At 40.8% G+C, this 21,089-nt stretch overlaps 1 protein-coding gene across 1 annotated transcript in view; it reads right to left on the bottom strand.

Moving 5' to 3' along the window:
* Positions 1-21,089, bottom strand: part of LOC134929701 (zinc finger protein 431-like) — a 55,633-nt gene that overhangs the window by 14,264 nt on the left and 20,280 nt on the right. The window contains exon 2 of the mRNA XM_063925279.1: positions 5,578-5,704. Within this exon, the coding sequence (XP_063781349.1) occupies positions 5,578-5,704 (127 nt within the window). The remainder of the gene's footprint in view (positions 1-5,577; positions 5,705-21,089) is intronic.

Raw genomic sequence — 21,089 nt, forward strand, 5'->3', positions numbered from 1 at the left:
TCACGGCATTTCACGCATGCGCACTAGACTCTGGGACAGCGCTGGGGTTCCCTAGTTGCCCTAGTAGCCAGAGTATACAGCGCTGCCGGCAGGAGAGGAGGGGGCCCAGATGGAGTCTGAACACGGACCTCCTCCTCTCTAGGGGGGCAGCTGCAGCAGATACGCCTGTAAGAGGCATTTTTTAGGCTTCTTTCACACTACATTGTATGTAAGGGGCCCGATTTTGAGTAGTTCGGCCATGGCAGCCTGTGTCTACCTAACGGTCGGTAATGTGAGTATCCGCCCATCTATGCCGATTACCTGTCCACCTTTATATGCATGGCATAAACAGGCATCTATTCAGTGTCCAAATGCTACAATAGAGCGCGGACTGACACTCCTACGGATCAGATCTGTGTGATCAAGTAATAATCTGCAGAATATATCACTATGTACCTGTCAGGGGGTAGATGGGACAGAGCAATGTTCTGCAGATCACTAGAGAGGTCAGTAATGTAATAATCTGCAGGATATATCACTATATGTACCTGTCAGGGGGTAGATGGGACAGAGCAATGTTCTGCAGATCACTAGAGAGGTCAGTAATGTAATAATCTGCAGAATATATCACTATGTACCTGTCAGGGGGTAGATGGGACAGAGCAATGTTCTACAGGTCCCTAGAGAGGTCAGTAATGTAATAATCTGCAGAATATATCACTATGTACCTGTCAGGGGGTAGATGGGACAGAGCAATGTTCTGCAGATCACTAGAGAGGTCAGTAATAATAATTTATAATAATTTTATTTATATAGCGCTCTTTCTCCAACAGGACTCAAGACGCTTTACAGATATCAAAAACAATGCACATGATACAGAGGATTTGAGTAATGCAACAATAGATAAGCCACACAGACGTAGAAGAAAACCTGGAGCTCACAGAAAGCATAATGCAGGATTGGTGGAGGCATTTTGGGTAATAACTTCCAGGGGTTGTGTATTACACCCTCACAAGGTACCAGGTGCGGCAGCCATCTTGGGCGCTCAGCGTAGGATTACCCAGGGTGGAATAGTCCCCCCCTAGAAGAGATGACACAAAATGGGGGTGATTTCAGAGTCAGAGTAGGGTTCCATCAAAACCATCAGGCCTATGTATTTTTCATCCCATCCACAAGTGTACCATATGGGGCAGCCATGTTGGGCGCACTTTGAAGGTTACACTGTGGTAGGTGAGCCATACAAGGGCCAAGTTCATATATGGGAAAACTGATGCTTATGTAGTAGTATGATGTACCCTGCATGTAGGGCACAATGGTAGGGTGTGCAATCAGTGGAGGTAAACATTACAGGAAAAACACATGGTGGGGTTGAAGCGAGCAATGGAGAGAGAGAAAAAAAACACAATAGCAGGTAACTAGTGTCAGAAGTAGAATTGGGATAACATTTTGATCAGATCTTAGTACGGGTGGGTAGGAGAATGTGGGGGGCACACTCAGAAGCAATGGGGATGTCCCTGCTGAGCCTGGTTCTGGTGCTCTGCCCCCACAGTTCCCTGTTCATCTTGATGGTTAGGCCCAGGGGCAGACTTGATGTCCTCAGCCAGAGAGGTGGTAAGCCTGGTCTTGGTGTTCTCATGTTAGAGGCGCGGAGAGGCCACATAAAGATCCAGAGTTTTGTGGTTGTAATGCCGTCCTTCTGTTATTTTGTTTGTTTGCCTTGTTTTCCTTCGATGTAACACAGGTATAACACTGCTATTGATTTGAGCTGCCACTTGATAATTAGCCACTTCATATACTAGCCACTGCAGCGTCCTAATAGGCCAGGCGTCCTATGCTATACTGAATAAATAAGTCTACAAACACATGTCCTTTCTGATTACAACCCCCTCCCCCACACAGCAACCCTCCACCAAAAGGTGTCAATCAACTACCAAATGTGAGGTCAGTAAACCCCAGTCAATCACTATAAGTTTTTGCAGACTACAGATATTAATCCATTTAAAACAATTTTTTAAACATGCAATGTAATGTGCAATATTCTGCAGTAATTACCAAATAGATCTTTAGCAAGAAAGTAGCAATATTCTGCAGTAATTACCAAATAGATCTGGTAATGTAATAATCTGCAGGATATATCACTATGTACCTGTCAGGGGGTAGATAGGAAAGAGCAATGTTCTGCAGATCACTAGAGAGGTCAGTAGTGTAATAATCTGCAGGATATATCACTATGGCCCTCATTCCGAGTTGTTCGCTCGGTATTTTTCATCGCATCGCAGTGAAAATCCGCTTAGTACGCATGCGCAATGTTCGCACTGCGACTGCGCCAAGTAACTTTACTATGAAGAAAGTATTTTTACTCACGGCTTTTTCTTCGCTCCGGCGATCGTAATGTGATTGACAGGAAATGGGTGTTACTGGGCGGAAACACGGCGTTTCAGGGGCGTGTGGCTGAAAACGCTACCGTTTCCGGAAAAAACGCAGGAGTGGCCGGAGAAACGGTGGGAGTGCCTGGGCGAACGCTGGGTGTGTTTGTGACGTCAACCAGGAACGACAAGCACTGAAATGATCGCACAGGCAGAGTTAGTCTGGAGCTACTCTGAAACTGCTAAGTAGTTAGTAATCGCAATATTGCGAATACATCGGTCGCAATTTTAAGAAGCTAAGATTCACTCCCAGTAGGCGGCGGCTTAGCGTGTGTAACTCTGCTAAATTCGCCTTGCGACCGATCAACTCGGAATGAGGGCCTATGTACCTGTCAGGGGGTAGATGGGATAGAGCAATGTTCTGCAGATCACTAGAGAGGTCAGTAATGTAATAATCTGCAGGATATATCACTATGTACCTGTCAGGGGGTAGATGGGACAGAGCAATGTTCTGCAGGTCACTAGAGAGGTCAGTAGTGTAATAATCTGCAGAATATATCACTTTGGGGTCTATGTAGTAACGGGTGGAGTGAGTGGGGCTGGCAGGGACAGAAGATGCTGGCTCTCTGTAGCAGGCTGGGAGTCGGGACTCGGTTAGGTCTAAAACTAAGTTGGGGAAGGGACCACTGATGTCACCAGGGGCAGGAGCCACGTCACCAGGGACAGGAGCCATGCCCGGACAGGTTACCCCAAATGTACCCTAAAGGGAGTAGTTGGTGGCGTGGATAGAAGAACTATGCCGCTGGCCTAGCTCCTCTCCTTGGCACCGTGGCTCCTCCCACTGATGTCAAAGGGTCCTTTCTCCAACTTGATTCTAGCATCTACCGTCGGAACTCAGGGTAGGAGGAGACTGGAAGAGAGGGAAGGGGTGGCCTCCACATTGCCTGCATGTTCCATGTCACTGATTGCAGTGCAGTGCGGTGTTGGGGGGTGATGTGAGGTTTGGAGGATTGTCAGAAGAACCTTCCTGGCTGTCAGGTATCTGCAGTCAGTGATATGGAACAAGCAGGCAGTGTGGTGGTCACCCCTTCCCTCTCCTCAGTCCTTTCCTCCTACCCACGGAAGCCCAGCCTGTCAATCACATAGAAGCTCCTCCCCTCCAGGCTAGAACAAGGAGCTGCTGCCCTCTTCTTGGTGAGAAAGGATTGCTGTATATATGTGTGTGTGTTTGTTTGTTTGTTTGTATGTTTGTGTGTATATGTGCGTGTGTATATGTGCGTGTGTGTATATGTATATATGTGTGTGTGTGTGTGTGTGCGTGTGTGTATACAGGTTGAGTATCCCATATCCAAATATTCCGAAATACGGAATATTCCGAAATACAGACTTTTTTGAGTGAGAGTGAGATAGTGAAACCTTTGTTTTTTGATGGCTCAATGTACACAAACTTTGTTTAATACACAAAGTTATTAAAAATATTGTATTAAATGACCTTCAGGCTGTGTGTGTATAAGGTGTATATGAAACATAAATGAATTGTGTGAATGTAGACACACTTTGTGTAATGCACAAAGTTATAAAAAATATTGGCTAAAATGACCTTCAGGCTGTGTGTATAAGGTATATATGTAACATAAATGCATTCTGTGCTTAGATTTAGGTCCCATCACCATGATATCTCATTATGGTATGCTATTATTCCAAAATACGGAAAAATCCCATATCCAAAATACCTCTGGTCCCAAGCATTTTGGATAAGGGATACTCAACCTGTATATGTGTATATATCATACTTGCCGACATTCTGGGGGCAGCCAGGTCGGCACAGCGGTGGGCGTGACGGGCAAAAGGGGGCATGGTGTACGTCAACAACGTTTATATAGGAGCAGAACCGAGGCTTGATTGCACGATTGATTGCAGGGCCATGATGACGAGATACTGCGCGAATTGCATCATTGGACCCCCGAACTGCCGACTTTGGACAGCAGCGTTGAATGGTTTGGGGGGAGATTCGGGGGCTGGTGGGTGGTGCTGGCTGGGAGACTTGACTACTCTTCTGGGAATCTGGGAGAGCCACCTCATGTTTGGGAGCCTCCTGGCCGTACAGGGGGAGAGTGGGCAAGTATGGTGTATATGTGTGTGTGTATATGTGTACAGTATATGTGTGTGTATATGTGTATAGTATATGTGTGTATATGTGTACAGTATGTGTGTGTATATGTGTACAGTATATGTGTATATATGTGTACAGTATATGTGTACAGTATATGTGTGTATATATGTGTACAGTGTGTGTGTGTGTGTGTGTGTGTGTGTGTGTATATATGTGTACAGTATATGTGTGTGTATATGTGTGCATATTTGTGTGTATATGTGTACATTATATGTCTGTGTGTATATGTGTACAGTATATGTGTGTGTATGTGTACAGTATATGTGTATATGTGTGTATATGTCTGTGTTTATGTGTTGTGTCTGTGAATCTATTTTGTGTGTGTATATGTGTACAATATGTGTGTGTGTATATGTGTACAGTATATGTGTGTGTGTATGTGTACAGTATGTGTGTTTATGTGTACAGAATATGTGTGTGTATAAGTGTACAGTATGTGTGTATATGTCTGTGTGCATATGTGTGTGTGTTTGTATATGTGTATAGTATATGTCTGTGTGTGTGTGTATATGTACAGTATATGTGTGTGTATTTATGTGTACAGTATATGTGTATATGTCTGTGTTTATGTGTGTTGTGTCTGTAAATCTATCTCGTGTGTGTGTGGGGGGGGGGGGGCACCGCGACATGAGCCTGTTCCGGGTGTCACGGCTTCACGCTGTGACTCTGTGTACTAAGCCTTGGAGTGTGATAAAGTGGACGGAGATAAAGTACCAGCCAATCAGATCCTGTCATTTTTCAAACAGCCTGTCACATGACAGTTAGGAGCTGGTTGGCTGGTAGTTTATCTCTCTCTGAGGCGCTTAGTACATTCCCCGTGTCTGTAGGGAGATATTATGGCTGGATCAGTCACATTACCTCGCAGCTGCTTCATACAATGGGGAAAATGGTGACTCAGGTGAGAGTTTGGCGCAATGTGCAGGAGAGAATACTGGAAATGCGCGGAACGCCCACGTCACCTAACAGCGCAGGTCACAGCAGGCAGGCTTTCCCTACAGGCGGAAACGGCTACTGATAGGGCGACCACGCCGATTATAGGGGACTGCGGGATATAATTACCCAAGGAAATGAGAGCTTCATAATTCTCCTTCATCATGTCCTTGTACAGCTCCTTCTGACACTCCTCCAGATCTTTCCACTCATCCTCCGAAAAATACGCGGCCACATCATCAAACGTCACGGGGACCTGGAACAATACACCGGGTCAGACAGGGTGGGTATATAACTGCGCTGGGCTGACACGTGAGTAGGCAGCAAGGAAGTATATTGATTTATTAGCAGTTACTTATATAGCGCCAGCATAGTCCGGTACACTTCACAATTGGCCACATAGCTGTAACACGTTGAGACTGGGTAATGACAGAGAGGTAGGAGGGCCCTGCCCGCCGGCTTATCGGATCATATAATAAAGGTTGAGGCTGCCTGAGACTAGGGATGCAGGACACTATGCGCACCTTCGGGATGTGTGCGCTCTAAAAGGAGGAGGTGGCTCTGTGAATGGGGGTGGAGCCTCATGGCATCACTGTGGAGGTGTGCCCAGGCTCTCCCTGCACTGTGGTCTGCACACCCTAATTCTAAACATGAGAGGTGCTACCATGCTGAGACTTATAGTTCCACACAGGAAAGAAAAGAGAAAATGCAGGTGCACTCTCCAAATACTAAGCACTGAAAATCAGAATAATTTTAATAAATTATGCGAGACAACAAATTTGAGGCGCTTAGCATAATTTTGGCCCACCAACCGCGACCAGGTGACCTCATCTGGAGGGACCCTGAAATATATCAGCAATCTATTTTTTCATTTTTGTGTGTTCCCAGATTTATTGTTCCCCAAATCCATCTAATTATGTGTACACACGGTGAGATATTTTCTTACGATTTTTACTATGTAGTCAAAATAGTAAGAAAAGTAAGTGCAGATCGCAAGGTGAAAGTCACCTGGCGATCCCGATTCAATTCCAATGCGCGGTCCTGCGTGGTCGGCATTGCAAGACTAGATAGACTGTGCAGGCAAGTCAATATTGACACTTAGCCAAAATCGCACATAGTATCGCAAGCACACTCATTATATGCTTACAATACTGACTATGTGCCGACCTGGCCCCTGTCGCATAGTGCGAATCGGGCATAGCCTGAATATTACCGTGTGTATGGGCCTTTATTTTGCTCACACATTACAGATATCATTCAGTGATTTGCAGATCATTTTCAGCAAATTCAGAGCAGTATAATGTAACATATGTATAATGTATAATGCACTGTAGAGAATACACCATAGTCTTGTGCAGTATAATGTAACATATGTATAATGCACTGTAGAGTATACACCATAGTCCTGTGCAGTATAATGTAACATATGTATAATGTATAATACACTGTAGAGAATACACCATAGTCCTGTGCAGTATACTGTAACATATGTATAATGTATAATGCACTTAGAGAATACACCATAGTCCTGTGCAGTATAATGTAACATATGTATAATGTATAATACACTGTAGATAATACACCATTGTCCTGTGCAGTATAACGTAACATATGTATAATGTATAATGCACTGTAGAGAATACACCATTGTCCTGTGCAGTATAATGTAACATATGTATAATGTATAATACACCGTAGAGAATGCACCATAATCCTGTGCAGTATAATGTAACATATGTATAATGTACTGTAGAGAGTACACCATAGTCCTGTGCAGTATAATGTAACATATGTATAATGTATAATGCACTGTAGAGAGTACACCATAGTCCTGTGCAGTATAATGTAACATATGTATAATGCACTGTAGAGTATACACCATAGTCCTGTGCAGTATAATGTAACATATGTATAATGTATAATACACTGTAGAGAATACACCATAGTCCTGTGCAGTATACTGTAACATATGTATAATGTATAATGCACTTAGAGAATACACCATAGTCCTGTGCAGTATAATGTAACATATGTATAATGTATAATACACTGTAGATAATACACCATAGTCCTGTGCAGTATAACGTAACATATGTATAATGTATAATGCACTGTAGAGAATACACCATTGTCCTGTGCAGTATAATGTAACATATGTATAATGTATAATACACCGTAGAGAATGCACCATAATCCTGTGCAGTATAATGTAACATATGTATAATGTACTGTAGAGAGTACACCATAGTCCTGTGCAGTATAATGTAACATATGTATAATGTATAATGCACTGTAGAGAGTACACCATAGTCCTGTGCAGTATAATGTAACATATGTATAATGCACTGTAGAGAGTACACCATAGTCCTGTGCAGTATTATGTAACATATGTATAATGTATGATGCACTGTAGAGAATACACCATAGTCCTGTGCAGTATAATGTAACATATGTATAATGTATAATGCACTGTAGAGAATACACCATAGTCCTGTGCAGTATAATGTAACATATGTATAATGTATAATGCACTGTAGAGAATACACCATAGTCCTGTGCAGTATAATGTAACATATGTATAATGTACTGTAGAGAGTACACCATAGTCCTGTGCAGTATAATGTAACATATGTATAATGTACTGTAGAGAGTACACCATAGTCCTGTGCAGTATAATGTAACATATGTATAATGTATAATGCACTGTAGAGAGTACACCATAGTCCAGTGCAGTATTATGTAATATATGTATAATGTATAATGTACTGCAGAGAATACACCATAGTCCTGTGCAGTATAATGTAACATATGTATAATGTATAATGCACTGTAGAGAATACACCATAGTCCTGTGCAGTATTATGTAACATATGTATAATGCACTGTAGAGAATACACCATAGTCCTGTGCAGTATAATGTAACATATGTATAATGTATAATGCACTGTAGAGAATACACCATAGTCCTGTGCAGTATAATGTAACATATGTATAATGTACTGTAGAGAGTACACCAAAGTCCTGTGCAGTATAATGTAACATATCTATAATGTATAATGCACTGTAGAGAATACAACATAGTCCTATGCAGTATAATGTAACATATGTATAATGTACTGTAGAGAGTACACCATAGTCCTGTGCAGTATAATGTAACATATGTATAATGCACTGTAGAGAATACACCATAGTCCTTTGCAGTATAATGTAACATATGTATAATGCACTGTAGAGTAGACACCATAGTCCTGTGCAGTATAATGTAACATATGTATAATGCACTGTAGAGTAGACACCATAGTCCTGTGCAGTATAATGTAACATATGTATAATGTACTGTAGAGAGTACACCATAGTCCTGTGCAGTATAATGTAACATATGTATAATGCGCTGTAGAGAATACACCATAGTCCTGTGCAGTATGTAACATATGTATAATGTATAATGCACTGTAGAGAATACACCATAGTCATGTGCAGTAAAAGGTAACATGTTTCTCTAACGTCCTAGAGGATGCTGGGGACTCCGTAAGGACCATGGGGAATAGACGGGCTCCGCAGGAGATAGGGCACTTTAAGAAAGCTTTGGATTCTGGGTGTGCACTGGCTCCTCCCTCTATGTCCCTCCTCTAGACCTCAGTTAGATCCTATGCCCAGAGGATGAAGGGCGCACTGCAGGGAGCTCTCTTGAGTTCTTTGCTACTAAAAGCATTTTTGTTTGGATTTTTACTTTTTTCACAGGGAGCACTGCTGGCAACAGGCTCCCTGCATCGAGGGATTGAGGAGAGAGGGGCAGACCTACTTAACTGATAGGATCTGCTTCCTCGGCTACTGGACACCATTAGCTTCAGAGGGGGTGAACACAGGTTCGTCCTGGGCGTCCACCCCCGGAGCCACGCCGCCGTTCTCCTCACAGAGCCAGAAGAACAGAAGCAAGAAGACGTCTCAAGCGGCAGAAGCCTTCAGCTTCACAGAGGTAACGCACAGCACTGCAGCTGTGCGTCATTGCTCCACATCACCTCACACACTCCGGTCACTGTATGGGTGCAGGGTGCAGGGGGGGGGGGTGTCGCCCTGGGCAGCAATAATAACACCTCTTAGATGGCAAATAGGTATATACACGTACAGCTGGGCACTGTACATGTATATAATTGAGCCCCTGCCATTTTATACGATTTTGAGCGGGACAGAAGCCTGCCGCCGAGGGGGCGGGGCTTCTCCCTCAGCACTCACCAGCGCCATTTCTCTCTCCACAGAACGCTGAGAGGAAGCTCCCCGGACTCTCCCCTGCTTACACACGGTGAAGGGAGTTTAAAAATAGAGGGGGGGGGGGCACATAATTGGCGGATAAAGTATAATACAGCGCTGCTGGGGAAAAGCATTCTGTGTTGGTCTCCAGGGTTATTGCGCTGGGGTGTGTGCTGGCATACTCTCTCTCTGTCTCTCCAAAGGGCCTTTCAGGGGATACTGTCTTCAGAAAAAGTTTCCCTTGGTGTGTGCAGTGTGTCGGTACGGGTGTGTCGACATGTTTGATGAGGAAGGCTCGCTTAATGTGGAGGGGGAGTGCTTGAATGTCAGGTCGTCGTCGGCAACGCCGACACCGGACTGGGTGGATATGCTGAATGTCTTGAATGCAAATGTAAATCTCCTGCATAAAAGATTAGACAAAGCTGAAGCTAGGGGTCAGTCAGGTAGCCAGCCCGTGCCTGTCCCTGTGGAGCCAGGACCTTCAGGGTCTCAAAAGCGCCCCATATCCCAGGTCGCTGAAACAGATACTGACTCTAGTGTCGACTATGAGGATGCAAAATTACAGCCGAAGGTGGCAAAAGGTTTTAGGTACATGATTATTGCCATAAAAGAGGTTTTGCATATCACAGAGGAACCCCCTGTCCCTGACACGAGGGTTCACATGTATAAAGGGAAAAAGCCTGAGGTCACGTTTCCGTCCTCATTTGAGCTAAGCGAATTATGCGAAAAGGCTTGGGAATCTCCGGATAGGAGACTCCATGTTCCCAAAAGGATTCTCGTGGCGTATCCTTTTCCACAGAAGGATCGGATACGATGGGAATCTGCGCCTAAAGTAGACAAGGCGCTGACACGCTTATCCAAGAAGGTGGCACTGCCTTCTCCGGATACTGCTTCCCTCAAGGATCCTGCTGATCCTGGTCAGGAACCTTTTAAAGCTAAAAAAGGTTTCGGTGCATCATTGCACAAAGGTTCTGGGGAAGATGGTGGCTTCATACGAGGCCATCCCCTTCGGCAGGTTCCATGCGAGGACTTTCCAATGGGACCTATTGGACAAATGGGCCGGGTCCCATCTACAGAAACGGATCACCCTGTCTCCCAGGGCCAGGGTATCTCTCCTGTGGTGGCTGCACAGTGCTCACCTCCTAGAGGGTCGCAGGTTCGGCATTCAGGACTGGATCCTGGTGACCACGGACGCGAGCCTCCGAGGTTGGGGGGCTGTCGCACTGGGAAGAAATTTCCAAGGTCTCTGGTCAAGCCTAGAGACTTGTCTCCACAGCAATGTCCTGGAGTTAAGGGCCATTTACAATGCCCTACGCCAGGCGGAGGAGTGGCTTCAGAACAAACCGGTTCTGATTCAGTCGGACAATATCACGGCAGTGGCTCATGTAAACCGCCAAGGCGGCACAAGGAGCAGAGTGGCCATGGCAGAGGCGACCAGGATTCTGCGCTGGGCAGAAGGCCATGTAAGCGCACTATCAGCAGTGTTCATCCCGGGGGTGGACAACTGGGAGGCGGACTTCCTCAGCAGGTACGACCTGCATCCGGGAGAGTGGGGACTTCATCAAGAAGTCTTCACACAGATCGTGGATCGGTGGGGACTGCCTCAAATAGACATGATGGCGTCCCGTCTCAACAAAAAGAATAAAGAGGTATTGCGCCAGGTCAAGAGACCCTCAGGGGGTAGCGGTAGACGCCATGGGTGTTCACCATGGGTGTTCAGATCGGTCTATGTGTTTCCTCCTCTGCCTCTCATACCCAAGGTGTTGAGATTAATAAGACTAAGAAGGGTCAGAACAATTCTCATTGTTCCAGATTGGCCAAGGAGGACTTGGTATCCGGATCTGCAAGAGTTGCTCACAGAAGATCCGTGGCCTCTTCCTCTAAGGCAGGACCTGCTGCAGCAGGGGCCCTGCCTGTTCCAAGACTTACCGCGGCTGCGTTTGACGGCATGGCGGTTGAACGCCGGATCCTAGCTGAAAAAGGGATTCCAGAGGAGGTCATTCCTACCCTGATCAAGGCTAGGAAGGATGTGACATCGAAACATTATCACCGTATATGGCAGAAATATGTTTCTTGGTGTGAGGCCAGAGCTGCTCCTACGGAGGAGTTCCATCTGGGCCGTCTGCTTCACTTCCTTCAAACGGGAGTGAATTTGGGCCTAAAATTAGGGTCCATAAAGGTCCAAATTTCGGCCTTATCCATTTTCTTTCAAAAAGAATTGGCTTCTCTTCCTGAAGTACAGACTTTTGTGAAGGGAGTGCTGCATATTCAACCTCCCTTTGTACCTCCGGTGGCGCCTTGGGATCTCAACGTGGTATTAAGTTTCCTCAAGTCACCTTGGTTTGAACCACTCAAAATAGTGGAGTTGAAATACCTCACTTGGAAAGTGGTCATGTTGTTGGCCTTAGCTTCTGCAAGGCGTGATTCGGAATTAGCGGATTTATCATATAAAAGCCCATACCTGATTTTTCACGTGGATAGGGCAGAGTTGAGGACTCGTCCTCAATTTCTGCCCAAGGTGGTCTCATCTTTTCATATGAACCAACCTATTGACGTACCTGTGGCTACACGGGACTTGGAGGACTCCGAGTCCCTGGATGTGGTCAGGGCTTTGAAGATTTACGTGACCAGAACAGCTAGGATCAGGAAGACTGAAACTCTGTTTGTTGTGTATGCGGCCAACAAGGTTGGCGCTCCTGCTTCAAAGCAGACAATTGCTAGCTGGATCTGTAACACGATTCAGCAGGCGATTTCTACGGCAGGATTGCCATTGCCTAAATCGGTTAAGGCCCATTCCACTAGGAAGGTGGGCTCTTCTTGGGCGGCTGCCCGAGGGGTCTCGGCACTACAACTGTGCTGAGCTGCTACTTGGTCGGGGTCAAACACCTTTGCAAAGTTCTATAAATTTGATACCCTGGCTGAGGAGGACCTCCTGTTTGCTCAATCGGTGCTGCAGAGTCATCCGCACTCTCCTGCCCGTTTGGGAGCTTTGGTATAATCCCCATGGTCCTTACGGAGTCCCCAGCATCCTCTAGGACGTTAGAGAAAATAGGATTTTACTTACCGGTAAATCTATTTCTCGTAGTCCGTAGAGGATGCTGGGCGCCCGTCCCATGTGCGGACTTCTTCTGCAAGACTTGTATATAGTTATTGCTTACATAAGGGTTATGTTATAGTTGGTCGGTCTTGAACCGAGGCTATGTTACTTGTTCATACTGTTAACTGGGTAGTTTATCACAAGTTATATGGTGTGATTGGTGTGGCTGGTATGAATCTCGCCCTTAGGTTACATAAATCCTTTCCTCGTACTGTTCATATCCTTTGGGCACAGTTTCTCTAACTGAGGTCTGGAGGAGGGACATAGAGGGAGGAGCCAGTGCACACCCAGAATCCAAAGCTTTCTTAAAGTGCCCTATCTCCTGCGGAGCCCGTCTATTCCCCATGGTCCTTACGGAGTCCCCAGCATCCTCTACGGACTACGAGAAATAGATTTACCGGTAAGTAAAATCCTATTATAATGTATAATACTCTGTACAGAATGCACCATAGTCCTGTGCAGTATAATGTAACATATGTATAATGTATAATGCACTGTAGAGGACACACCATAAACTGTGCAGTATAATGTAACATATGTATAATGTATAATGCACTGTAGAGAATACACCATAGGCCTGTGCAGTATAATGTAACATATGTATAATGTACTGTAGAGAGTACACCATAGTCCTGTGCAGTATAATGTAACATATGTATAATGTATAATGCACTGTAGAGAGTACACCATAGTCCTGTGCAGTATAATGTAACATATGTATAATGTATAATGCACTGTAGAGGACACACCATAGACTGTGCAGTATAATGTAACATATGTATAATGCACTGTAGAGTATACACCATAGTCCTGTGCAGTATAATGTAACATATGTATAATGTATAATGCACTGTAGAGAATACACCATAGTCCTGTGTAGTATAATGTAACATATGTATAATGTACTGTAGATAATACACCATAGTCCTGTGCAGTATAATGTAACATATCTATAATACATTGTAGAGAACACACCAGAGTCCTGTGCAGTATAATGTAACATATGTATAATGTATAATGCACTGTAGAGAATACACCATAGTCCTGTGCAGTATAATGTAACATATGTATAACGTATAATGCACTGTAGAGAATACACCATAATCTTGTGCAGTAAAATGTAACATATGTACAATGTATAATGCACTGTAGAGAATACACCATAGTCCTGTGCATTATAATGTAACATATGTATAATGTATAATGCACTGTAGAGAATACACAATAGTCCTGTGCAGTATAATGTAACATATGTATAATGCACCGTAGAGAATACACCATTGTCCTGTGCAGTACAATGTAACATATGTATAATGTATAATGCACCGTAGAGAATACACCATTGTCCTGTGCAGTATAAGGTAACATATGTATAATGTATAATACACCGTAGAGAATACACCATAGTCCTGTGCAGTATAATGTAACGTATGTATAATGTATAATACACTATAGAGAATACACCAATAGTCCTGTGCAGTATAATGTAACATATGTATAATGTATAATGCACTGTAGAGAATACACCATAGTCCTGTGCAGTATAAGGTAACATATGTATAATGTATAATGCACTGTAGAGAATACACCATAGTCCTGTGCAGTATAATGTAACATATGTATAATGTATAATGCACAGTACAGAATACACCATAGTCCTGTGCAGTATAATGTAACATATGTATAATGTATAATGCACTGCAGAGAATACCCCATAGTCCTGTGCAGTATAATGTAACATATGTATAATGCACTGTAAAGTATACACCATAGTCCTGTGCACTACATTGTAACATATGTATAATGCACTGTAGAGTATACACCATAGTCCTGTGCAGTATAATGTAACATATGTATAATGCACTGTAGAGAATACACCATAGTCCTGTGCAGTATAATGTAACATATGTATAATGCACTGTAGAGTATACACCATAGTCCTGTGCAGTATAATGTAACATATGTATAATGTATAATGCACACTAGAGTATACCCCATAGTCCTGTGCAGTATAATGTAACATATGTATAATGTATAATGCACTGTAGAGAGTACACCATAGTCCTGTGCAGTATAATGTAACATATGTATAATGTATAATGCACTGTAGAGAGTACACCATAGTCCTGTGCAGTATAATGTAACATATGTATAATGTATAATGCACTGTAGAGAGTAAACCATAGTCCTGTGCAGTATTATGGAACATATGTATAAAGTACTGTAGAGAATACACCATAGTCCTGTGCAGTATAATGTAACATATGTATAATGCACTGTAGAGAATACACCATAGCCCTCTGCTGTATAATGTAATATATGTATAATACACTGTAGAGAATACACCATAGTCCTGTGCAGTATAGTGTAACATATGTATAATGTATAATGCACTGTAGAGAATACACCATAGTGCTGTGCAGTATAATGTAACATATGTATAATGTATAATGCAGTGTAGAGAATACACCATAGTCCTGTGCAGTATAATGTAACATATGTATAATGCACAGTAGAGTATACACCATAGTCCTGTGCAGTATAATGTAACATATGTATAATGTATAATGCAGTGTAGAGAATACACCATAGTCCTGTGCAGTATAATGTAACATATGTATAATGCACAGTAGAGTATACACCATAGTCCTGTGCAGTATAATGTAACATATGTATAATGTATAATGCACTGTAGAGTATACACCATAGTCCTGTGCAGTATAATGTAACATATGTATTATGTATAATGCACTGTAGAGAATACACCATAGCCCTCTGCTGTATAATGTAATATATGTATAATGCGCTGTAGAGAATACACCATAGTCCTGTGCAGTATAATGTAACATATGTATAATGTATAATGCACTGTAGAGAATACACCATAGTCCTGTGCAGTATAATGTAACATATGTATAATGTATAATGCACTGTAGAGGACACACCATAGCCTGTGCAGTATAATGTAACATATGTATAATGTATAATGTATAATGCACTGTAGAGGACACACCATAGCCTGTGCAGTATAATGTAACATATGTATAATGTATAATACACTGTAGAAAATACACCATAGTCCTGTGCAGTATAATGTAACATATGTATAATGTATAATGCACTGTAGAGAATACACCATAGCCCTGTGTAGTATAATGTAACATATGTATAATGTACTGTAGGGAATACACCATAGTCCTGTGCAGTATAATGTAACATATGTATAATACACTGTAGAGAATACACCATAGTCCTGTGCAGTATAATGTAACATATGTATAATGCACTGTAGACAATACACCATAGTCCTGTGCAGTATTAAGTAACATATGTATAATGCACTGTAGAGAGTACACCATAGTCCTTTGCAGTATAATGTAACATATCTATAATGTATAATGCGCTGTAGAGAATGCACCATAGTCCTGTGCAGTATAATGTAACATATGTATAATGTATAATGCACTGTAGAGGACACACCATAGCCTGTGCAGTATAATGTAACATATGTATAATGCACTGTACAGTATACACCATAGTTCTGTGCAGTATAATGTAACATATGTATATTGTATAATACACTGTAGAGAATACACCATAGTCCTGTGCAGTATAATGTAACATATGTATAATGTATAATGCACTGTAGAGAATACACCATAGTCCTGTGTAGTATAATGTAACATATGTATAATGTACTGTAGGGAATACACCATAGTCATGTGCAGTATAATGTAACATATGTATAATACACTGTAGAGAAAACACCATAGTCCTGTGCAGTATAATGTAACATATGTATAATGTATAATACACTTTATATAATACACCATAGTCCTGTGCAGTATAATGTAACATATGTATAATGCACTGTAGAGAATACACCATTGTCCTGTGCAGTATAATGTAACATATGCATAATACACCGTAGAGAATGCACCATAGTCCTGTGCAGTATAATGTAACATGTATAATGTATAATGCACTGTAGAGTGTACACCATAGTCCTGTGCAGTATAATGTAACATATGTATAATGTAAAATGCAACGTTGAGAATACACCATAGTCCTGTGCAGTATAATGTAACATATGTATAATGTATAATGCACCGTAGAAAATGCACCATTGTCCTGTGCAGTATAATGTAACATATGTACAATGTATAATACACCGTAGATAATACACCATAGTCCTGTGCAGTATAATGTAACACATGTATAATGTATAATGCACCGTAGAGAATACACCATTGTCCTGTGCAGTTTAATGTAACATATGTATAATGTATAATGCACTGTAGAGAGTACACCATAGCCCTGTGCAGTATAATGTAACATATGTATAATGTATAATGCACTGTAGAGAATACACCATAGTCCTGTGCAGTATAATGTAACATATGTATAATGTACTGTAGAGAATACACCATAGTCCTGTGCAGTATAATGTAACATATGTATAATGTATAATACACTGTAGAGAATACACCATAGTCCTGTGCAGTATAAGGTAGCATATGTATAATGTATAATGCACCGTAGAGAATACACCATAGTGCTGTGCAGTATAATGTAACATATGTATAATGTATAATGCACCGTAGAGAATACACCATAGTCCTGTGCAGTATAATGTAACATATGTATAATGTAAAATGCAACGTTAAGAATACACCATAGTCCTGTGCAGTATAATGTAACATATGTATAATGTAAAATGCACCGTAGAGAATACACCATAGTCCTGTGCAGTATAATGTAACATATGTATAATGTAAAATGCAATGTTGAGAATACACCATAGTCCTGTGCAGTATAATGTAACATATGTATAATGTATAATGCACCGTAGAGAATACACCATTGTCCTGTGCAGTATAATGTAACATATGTATAATGTATAATGCACCGTAGAGAATACACCATTGTCCTGTGCAGTTTAATGTAACATATGTATAATGTATAATGCACCGTAGAGAATACACCATTGTCCTGTGCAGTATAATGTAACATATGTATAATGTATAATACACCGTAGAGAATACACCATAGTCCTGTGTAGTGTCATGTAACATATGTATATTTCACTATAGAGAATACACCATAGTCATGTGCAGTATAATGTAACATATGTATAATGTATAATGCACTGTAGAGAATACACCATAGTGCTGTGCAGTATAATGTAACATATGTATAATGTACTGTAGAGAATACACCATAGTCCTGTGCAGTATAATGTAACATATGTATATTGTATAATACACTGTAGAGAATACACCATAGTCCTGTGCAGTATAAGGTAGCATATGTATAATGTATAATGCACCGTAGAGAATACACAATAGTCCTGTGCAGTATAATGTAACATATGTATAATGTATAATGCACCGTAGAGAATACACCATTGTCCTGTGCAGTATAATGTAACATATGTATAATGTATAATACACCGTAGATAATACACCATAGTCCTGTGCAGTATAATGTAACATATGTATAATGTATAATGCACAATAGAGAATACACCATTGTCCTGTGCAGTTTAATGTAACATATGTATAATGTATAATGCACCGTAGAGAATACACCATTGTCCTGTGCAGTATAATGTAACATATGTATAATGTATAATACACCGTAGAGAATACACCATAGTCCTGTGTAGTGTCATGTAACATATGTATAATACACTATAGAGAATACACCATAGTCATGTGCAGTATAATGTAACATATGTATAATGTATAATGCACTGTAGAGAATACACCATAGTGCTGTGCAGTATAATGTAACATATGTATAATGTACTGTAGAGAATACACCATAGTCCTGTGCAGTATAATGTAACATATGTATATTGTATAATACACTGTAGAGAATACACCATAGTCCTGTGCAGTATAAGGTAGCATATGTATAATGTATAATGCACCGTAGAGAATACACCATAGTCCTGTGCAGTATAATGTAACATATGTATAATGTATAATGCACCGTAGACAATACACCATAGTCCTCTGCAGTATAATGTAACATATGTATAATGTATAATGCACCGTAGAGAATACACCATTGTCCTGTGCAGTATAATGTAACATATGTATAATGTATAATACACCGTAGATAATACACCATAGTCCTGTGCAGTATAATGTAACATATGTATAATGTATAATGCACCGTAGAGAATACACCATTGTCCTGTGCAGTATAATGTAACATATGTATAATGTATAATACACCGTAGAGAATACACCATAGTCCTGTGTAGTGTAATGTAACATATGTATAATACAATATAGAGAATACACCATAGTCATGTGCAGTATAATGTAACATATGTATAATGCACTGTAGAGAATACACCATAGTCCTGTGCAGTATAATGTAACATATGTATAATGTACTGTAGAGAATACACCATTGTCCTGTGCAGTATAATGTAACATATGTATAATGTATAATACACCGTAGAGAATACACCATAGTCCTGTGTAGTGTAATGTAACATATGTATAATACACTATAGAGAATACACCATAGTCATGTGCAGTATAATGAAACATATGTATAATGTATAATGCACTGTAGAGAATACACCATAGTCCTGTGCAGTATAATGTAACATATGTATAATGTACTGTAGAGAATACACCATAGTCCTGTGCAGTATAATGTAACATATGTATAATGTATAATACACTGTAGAGAATACACCGTAGTCCTGTGCAGTATAAGGTAGCATATGTATAATGTATAATGCACCGTAGATAATACACCATAGTCCTGTGCAGTATAATGTAACATATGTATAATGTATAATGCACCGTAGAGAATACAACATTGTCCTGTGCAGTATAATGTAACATATGTATAATGTATAATACACCGTAGAGAATACACCATTGTCCTGTGCAGTTTAATGTAACATATGTATAATGTATAATGCACCGAAGAGAATACACCATTGTCCTGTGCAGTATAATGTAACATATGTATAATGTATAATACACCGTAGAGATTACACCATAGTCCTGTGTAGTGTAATGTAACATATGTATAATGCACTGTAGAGAATACACCATTGTCCTGTGCAGTATAATGTAACATATGCATAATACGCCGTAGAGAATGCACCATAGTCCTGTGCAGTATAATGTAACATATGTATAATGTCATGTAGAGAGTACACCATAGTCCTGTGCAGTATAATGTATAATGCACTGTAGAGTGTACACCATAGCCCTGTGCAGTATAATGTAACATATGTATAATGTATAATGCACTGTAGAGAATACACCATAGTCCTGTGCAGTATAATGTAACATATGTATAATGTACTGTAGAGAATACACCATAGTCCTGTGCAGTACAGGTTGAGTATCCCTTATCCAAAATGCTTGGGACCAGACGTATTTTGGATATCGGATTTTTCCGTATTTTGGAATAATTGCATACCATAATAAGATAACATGGTGATGGGACCTAAATCTAAGCACAGAATGCATTTATGTAACATATACACCTTATACACACAGCCTGAAGGCAATTTTAGCCAATATTTTTTATAACTTTGTGCATTAAACAAAGTGTGTCTACATTCACACAATTCATTTATGTTTCATATACACCTTATAAACACAGACTAAAGGTCATTTAATACAATATTTTTAATAACTTTGTATATTAAACAAAGTTTGTGTACATTGAGCCATTAGAAAACAAAGGTTTCACTATTTCAGTCACACTCAAAAAAGTCCGTATTTCGGAATATTCCGTATTTCGGAATATTTGGATATGGGATACTCAACCTGTATAATGTAACATATATATAATGTACTGTAGAGAATACACCATAGTCCTGTGCAGTATAATGTAACATATGTATAATGTATAATACACTGTAGAGAATACACCATAGTCCTGTGCAGTATAAGGTAGCATATGTATAATGTATAATGCACCGTAGAGAATACACCATAGTCCTGTGCAGTATAATGTAACATATGTATAATGTATAATGCACCGTAGAGAATACACCATAGTCCTGTGCAGTATAATGTAACATATGTATAATGTAAAATGCAACGTTGAGAATACACCATAGTCCTCTGCAGTATAATGTAACATATGTATAATGTATAATGCACCGTAGAGAATACACCATTGTCCTGTGCAGTATAATGTAACATATGTATAATGTATAATACACCGTAGAGAATACACCATTGTCCTGTGCAGTTTAATGTAACATATGTATAATGTATAATGCACCGAAGAGAATACACCATTG

Source organism: Pseudophryne corroboree, chromosome 5 (assembly GCF_028390025.1).
Source record: "Pseudophryne corroboree isolate aPseCor3 chromosome 5, aPseCor3.hap2, whole genome shotgun sequence".
Lineage (NCBI taxonomy): Eukaryota > Metazoa > Chordata > Amphibia > Anura > Myobatrachidae > Pseudophryne > Pseudophryne corroboree.